The sequence below is a fragment of the Vulpes vulpes genome, chromosome 16, assembly GCF_048418805.1.
Source record: "Vulpes vulpes isolate BD-2025 chromosome 16, VulVul3, whole genome shotgun sequence".
Lineage (NCBI taxonomy): Eukaryota > Metazoa > Chordata > Mammalia > Carnivora > Canidae > Vulpes > Vulpes vulpes.
Window position 1 is genome coordinate 39,849,976 of NC_132795.1, and position 7,161 is coordinate 39,857,136.

Genomic DNA, 7,161 nt, shown 5'->3' on the forward strand with positions numbered 1-7,161 from the left:
TGTCCTAATATTCATGATGTTGTTTGATGACTCGGTTGATGTGGTGACCCACCAGAGTCTTCCTTTGTAAAGATGAATTTCCCTATTTGTAATTCTTTTTTTTTTTGAATAGAATACATATTTTAAAAAATTATACATACTTTTAAAATGAAGATTATAAACGTGTAGCAGTTTAGAAAAGGCAATATGCTACAGGTCTACTATAACCACAATTGCACGACAATTTACAGATTCAGTAAAAGGCAGGGTGAAATCAACAGGGCCATCACTCAAACAGGACGACCCCGGCGAGGCGGGAGAGATGTGTGACAATACCAAATGGAACTTTCATTATGCTAGGAGCTGTTATCACCACCAATATCACCCCCAGAGGAATTATAAAGCAAAGGTGCACAAGGGGGCCCCTGGCGGCGGGGGGTCGGGTGGCACGTGCAGGGGGTCGGGTGGCACCTCTGTGTTGGTGGAAGGGAGTCAGTGCCCACTGCACGGTGCAAGCGTCAGCGAGAACTCATGCAGGGAAGTCTGTGCTGAAATACTAGCCTGTATTCCTAACGTCCATGCAGAATGTTCCATTTTTGTACTGTACATGGTAAAATTTATTTATACATTTATATACCTAATGCTTTTTATGCAAAGAAAAGAGTCTTCATATATCACTTTGGAGAAGTATGCATACGCTGTGCTAATCAGAGCTTCATTACATGTACCAAAGGTGTTCCCAACTATTCGGTCTACGAAAGAGAGTAACTAACATGATCACACTTTCCGGGTTAAACAGAAAGCACCTATACAGCACCATAACTTCTTGAAAACAAAACAAAATGAAATCCATAGAAGCAGAAAAGTGGGGGAAAACAAGTCAAAACTGCATCCTGACTTTGAGAGACTATGTACTTGACCTAGGTCACCCCTATTTGTGGGTACAGAAGTTGGGTGGCCTCCACCTCCCCAAAGAGCAGCCCCAGCACACAGTGATTGCTGACCACTCGCTGAGTGCCAGCCACATGGAGACAACCATGAAACTGCTGAAGACCAGGGTACAGTCCCGCCTGGCCCTCCACAAACAGTTTGCATCCCTGGAACATGGCATTGTACCAGTTACCAGTGATTGCCAGTACCTCTTCCCTGCAAAGGTGGTCTCCCGCCTGCTGAAGTGGGTGACAATTGCCCATGAGGATTACATGGAGCTGCATTTCACCAAGGACATTGTAGAAGCGGGACTGGCTGAGGACACTAATCTCTACTACATGGCACTTGTGGAAAGAGGCACAGCCAAACTCCAGGCTGCTGTGGTGCTGAACCCTGGCTACTCCTCCATCCCACCCATTTTCCAGCTCTGTCTGAATTGGAAAGGGGAGAAAACCAATAGCAATGATGACAACATTCGGGCCATGGAGAGTGAGGTCAACGTGTGCTATAAGGAGCTGTGCGGACCCCGGCCCAGCCATCAGCTCTTGACCAACCAGCTGCAGCGCCTGTGTGTGCTGCTGGATGTCTACCTGGAGACTGAGAGCCACGATGACAGTGTGGAGGGGCCCAAGGAATTTCCCCAGGAGAAGATGTGTCTGCGGCTTTTCAGGGGTCCCAGCAGGATGAAGCCATTTAAATATAACCATCCTCAAGGATTCTTCAGCCATCGCTGACCTCCCACTTCACCTGTTGTTGCTCCTTATGCCTGAAGTGCTGTGCCTCTACTTTCTGCTTTGGCCCACATGGGGCTCTTGATATTCTCCAAAGACAGTTTTTTTATTTCTAGTCTATTAAAGTGTCACTTGACAAAACAAACAAACAAACAAACAAACAAAAAAAACAAAACTCTGGTCACTCTGGTGACCCACCAGAGTCTTCCTTTGTAAAGATGAATTTCCCTATTTGTAATTCTTTTTTTTTTTCCTATTTGTAATTCTTAAAAAATTATGGGGTGATATTTTAGTACCCTCCAAACACCTAATTTACAACCACCTTTAACCCAATGGTTTTAGCCTATATTTATAACCCTTCCTAGATTATTACAGGATATTGCAAAATGGTGATTTTAAAAATATCCCCACTTTTCTATTTTTTAGCAGGCATGTTGGTAAAAAATTGCCTTCCCTATTTCTTCTTTTTGTTACTTTCTCTGCACCACCAACTCCCCTGCCTACCACATTTTTGCCCTTCTCCCTCTCTTCTCCCTTCTCCTCTTCTTCCTCTTCCTCCTCCTGGTTCTCCCCCTTTTCCTCCTCTTTTTTCTTCTGACTTTCACAGAGGACTGTTAGATTCTTTTCAATTTAGTGTGTTATAATCAATTACCATAAAATGATATATTTAAAATGAGTATCAGATCACATTCTATTCTGCTACTGAGAACTCATCCAGGACTTCCCACTTCCATTCACAGTGGAAGCTGGAGTTTCTATGTTGGCCTAGAAGATCCTGCAGTATCTGTCCCCAGTTCCTGTCTGGTCTCATCTCATCCTGCTCACAACAGCTGCTCACACCAGCTCCACCTGTCTGGTCTCTTGACTATTCTTCGAATATTCCTCACATGCTCAGGTCTTTGGCCCCACCAAAGGGGCCTGTCTGGAATGCACCTCCCCAGATATTCACATGGTTTCATTCCTCTCCACCTTCAAATATTTTCTTAAAGCCACCTGACCAGATATTTAAGCATTTTTTAAAGTCAATCTGCCTTGCTATACTTGATTTTATCCATCAGTCTTACCACTTTCTTATATTATTTATTGTTTCCCCCAACTAGAATACAAGTTCCTCGAGGATGGGAATATTGTTGGTTTTCATTTTGTTGCAATAGTACCTCTTCAGTTAATCTTTACTGACTGGATGGATATGTGGTTGGGATGAAGGGTTGAAGGAGAGGGAGATGCCCATTTCTCAGGTCTGGCTGTCTGAGATGACGGCACTCTACTCCCTGAAATAGGGAACACAGAATAGCGAACACAGAGGAGTGTTTTTGGGAGCAAACTTTTAACAAATTGAGTTTTGGATGCCTGTGAGATTGCCATGTGGAAAAACCCAGTAGGAAGTCAGCTGGACCTGGATCGAGTGGGTACACAGGCTGTGAAGTAGTTTCCAAACACCTAAAACAAAGGTCATGTCTAAATTCATTTTAAGTGAATTGAGCATTACTAAATTGAATTAATATGGATGGAAAAGCTAAGAGTCTTTCACCTCCCAATCTGGCATGCTAACCAAGCGTGGGAAGAGAGCTATTAACACTTTCCTGAGTCTGCTAGGTTTTGAACTGCTCGACTCAAAGACAGCACTAAACACCTGGTAATAGTTCTAACGGTTTGTCAACAAAGCTGAACCTGTTAGTCTTCTAGGGTGATAACTGTTTCTAGTAGTCTAAAGACTTGGTTAAAGACACCTGCATCCTAAATAGAGCAATTAGTGCTTAAAAAGTGTCATTTTGCTAATGATCTACCAGTGTGCTAACCTTTGCAATTCCTTTAGTCAAAGTATAAGAGAAGCAATAGCAAAAATCTTTTCCTTCATTAGGTACTACTCTTCTCTCTTCTTTGCTGCCCCTTTATTTTCCCAAGCCTTGAGAAAGTCTCCAATAGACGATGGGCCATAAGAATGAAAGAAGATTTTGTCTTGTGTGGCATCACCAGTGTTTAGACAACACCAATTCTAAAATACTCAGTAAATTTTATTCAGCTGTATATCAATATCCACTTCCTTGATTTCTGAACCACCATTCACATCTTTGCTCTGCCCCCCAAAGCTCAATCTCCCATCTCTCAACCAAATCCTGAGCCACTCTATGGCTATGAGGACTCATAGTTAGAAATAAAAGTAATGACAAGGGAAGGAGAAGTTTGCAGTGTGAAATTGTCCATTGCAACTTTGGATGTAAGGGAAATTTAAATTTATTCCAACATCATAAAACTGGACACACATCAATGAATTGGAATGTGAATCTTTCTGGATGATTATGGAGGATTTCCATATTAGCTTATAAACTCTGCCCACACGGTGGATCATTCCATTATAAACTCCTAGAAGTCTTATTTTCCTTTTGAGTGGTGGTACATAAAGTAGATGCTGTCATTCATGTTTTAAAGAAAAGAGATCAAAGTGAAATTACCGTATATATTCCAGCAATTTCAGAGGATTTTGACATTATTTATGACAATAACAATACTGACGGTGCGCTGATCTATAGTACTTTGAGATAGTGGTGTTACTAAGTTAAGGACACTATCAATCAGAGGAGCCTCCCTTCCCCTTTAGATAGAAGAAAATAGAGTCTTCAGTGGTCAACATTAAGGTCAAAAGCGAATGTATATTTCACTTATCCATTGTTTTTATGGCTCTTTCCTTTCTTCTTTTTTTTCCTTTCTAGAATAGAAAGTGGGGACAGAGTTAAGTTAGGAAGGCAACTGGCATTAACAGCACCTTCTAGAGTAACAATAACAAGATGGCCAGATCATAACAGCATCAACCACAGAAGTGCAGAGCCACTGATATTCACTTCAGTGAAACTGGAAATTAACTGGTTTAAACCCCAGTACTGAAATAAACTCTTGCTATCCTGACCTTTCCCAAGGATTTAATTTTCTGGGTCATCCGTGTGTGTGTGTGCCTGTGTGTTTAATTCTGTGCAGAATAGATTTTATATGTAGTTATTACTAACAGGAGATACGTGGGTACATGGATGCCAGCCTTTCAACTGACGGCCTTATTAATGTGAGTGTTAATTCAGCAATAAAAATTATTTATAATGGACTTTAATGAAGTCATAAAGCAGAAAAGAATTAAGAAATATGACAAGATATTTCTAAATAATTTAATACAGTCAAATATTTCTAAAATAGTAAATCTCTAAGATCTAACATCTTAAAATTGAGAAAGGATATCTAGGTATGATTTTTATTTAGATATGCAAAATTAGAAAGATTGAAAATGGCTAAATAATTTTTCTGAAGTGGGTGGTTACTATTTTGTATATATGGCATTTTACTTACTTACATTAGCCCATTCATCCTTTTTAGAATTCCACAGATGCCCAGGCTCTTAAACTTAATGTCATTGACATAGAGGTGGCAACTCCTGCAAACATCCCATCTGCTTTCAATAAGAAACTTGATATTCTTTAGGATTTATGGGTGGTGGGAGGGGGTTGCCTAAAGTGAGGTTTCAGAAATGGCCGGAAAATCCTTGTAGGTGAAACCCATATTTCTTTGACTGTTTTAGCCCTACGTTTATATCTAGAATCCCAACAATAAATGTATAGCAATTTCTTTGCCCAAACAAAGCCAAATTACAGGTTTTGAGGAGTCCAGTGTATATACTTATATACAAATCTTTTGAAGAGAGGGGGGTGTTGATGACAGATTGAAAATATTTTTAGTTTTATACTCATTGGTACGTATACAGAAGTTCCAGATAATAATAATAGCTGTAGACCTTAGTGATTGCCCAATTTGACTCTGCCCTCCCATCCTCTTTCTAGAGTCTAAAATGGTTCCACCTGGTCTCAGCTGAGAACTGACTCCGGAGTTATGATATGGGAAGATGAAGCAGCCACTTTGTAACCAGGAGGAAAAGGTCAAAAGAATCACAGACCCTGACCTTTACATTGTAGAGGCATGAAGCCCAGGCCAGCAGTTACCGCTCTCCAAACTTCTAATTGTATTAGAAAGATAATCATCTCATTGTTTCAGCCAGTGGAGGTTGAGTTTTCAATTATTGGCAGCAAAACACATTCCTATCTGAACACACCCAGCTTCGTCTTCACACTCTCAATCTGCATTAGATTTAGACTAACTTCTTCAGCTTTAGAAAGTAGGCCTAAGTCTCACTGGATCTTACTAAAAATCAATCAGCCCTAGATGTGCAATGAATAAAAGAGGGAATGGTTGGCCTCCCTGTCTCTCTGCAGCGCTTCTTTTATTGCTCGTGTGTTCCAGTCTAACCCCAACACAAGTCCAGGGACCCAACAAGCCTCCTCCAGACTCTTGATTTTAAATAGCCGGTTCTCCGAAGCCTGCCTCCTACCCTTCCAGCTCACTTACTCTGACGCCTCCCATGGCAGCTCTTCTCCACTCCAGGGATCCCACCTCCTTTTCACTGCTCATCTATCCTAGAGTTGTTGCTCTATTCACGACCCTTCATATCTTCACTTCCCGTCTTCACTCAGTTTAGATTCCACTGTGTGTTGTTGCAAACACCCTCGACTCCCTTTGTTCTCTCTGTCTCAGTCATCATACTCTCCTGGTTAAAATAAAGCAAAACAAAGCAAAGCAAAGCAAAACTAAAACCCGACCTGACAAACCCAGCTCCCCTCCATCTCCGTGCATGAACCCATGCTCCACATTGCTGGGTAAGATCCCACCAACAAGACCTGCTTTGAAATTATGGCCCCAGATCCCCAAATCACTGCCCAGTGGTTCCTACTTCTTCCCTCTTAACTTGATTTCTTGCTCTTTAAGTTAACATTGAAAAGTTTCTCATATCACCTCGAACTTCCCCCTGGGTTGGTTGGTGTCTCACTTGACTGAGGAAAGGAACTCCATCGCATTCCAGTGGCTTATCTACATACTGACACATTTATCTGCCCCTAATAAGCATTCTCCCTGCTTTGGTAGTAGAAGAATCATCTCTACAACTAAATGGGGCAAGAAGCCCCTTCACTGCTGCTCAATACTACCCCTTCTCCCCTTCTCAGGGCCACTTCTTTGCTGGTTATTTCGGCTTCTGTGAGTCACAAAATTCTTTCTCTCCACTGAATCATTTCCATAGGCCTCCATTAGTACCACCTTCTAATAGTCCTCCATTCAATTAGTCAAACATTGACCAATTTCTCTGCTTCCTTTCAGAGTGAAATTTCTTCCAGGACCTCACACATGCCATCCATCAGCTCTTTGGGGACCTCCACTCACCCATCCTCAATGCTCTTCCACCATTCCCCTGCAATGGTTCTGGCCACAGTCCCCAATGGCTTCCATGTTGCTAAGCACATGCTCCAGGGATGTTCAGAGCACTGAATGCAGTTGATCATTTCTTCCTCCATGAAACATTCTCCACTTCTGGCTTTGATCACATCACCCTCTCTTGTTTGTTTTTCTCTCTCGCTGGTCCCTTCTCAGTCCCTTCCAGTGGAATCTCATGTGTTACGTGACCTCTAATGTTGGAGAGCTTCAGGTTTTGGTC

General features: G+C 41.8%; 1 protein-coding gene across 1 annotated transcript; it reads left to right on the forward strand.

Moving 5' to 3' along the window:
• Window positions 1–821: 821 nt before the first annotated feature.
• THOC5 (THO complex subunit 5) lies at window positions 822–1,815 on the forward strand. The gene has a single exon (XM_072741589.1). It carries the CDS (start codon window positions 822–824, stop codon window positions 1,641–1,643), a length of 822 nt encoding a protein of 273 aa, XP_072597690.1. The 3' UTR covers window positions 1,644–1,815.
• Window positions 1,816–7,161: the final 5,346 nt, after the last annotated feature.

Bases quoted from the DNA above. Each gene is read 5' to 3' on its own strand.
- THOC5 (XM_072741589.1), top strand. From the start codon at position 822: ATGAAATCCATAGAAGCAGAAAAGTGGGGGAAAACAAGTCAAAACTGC.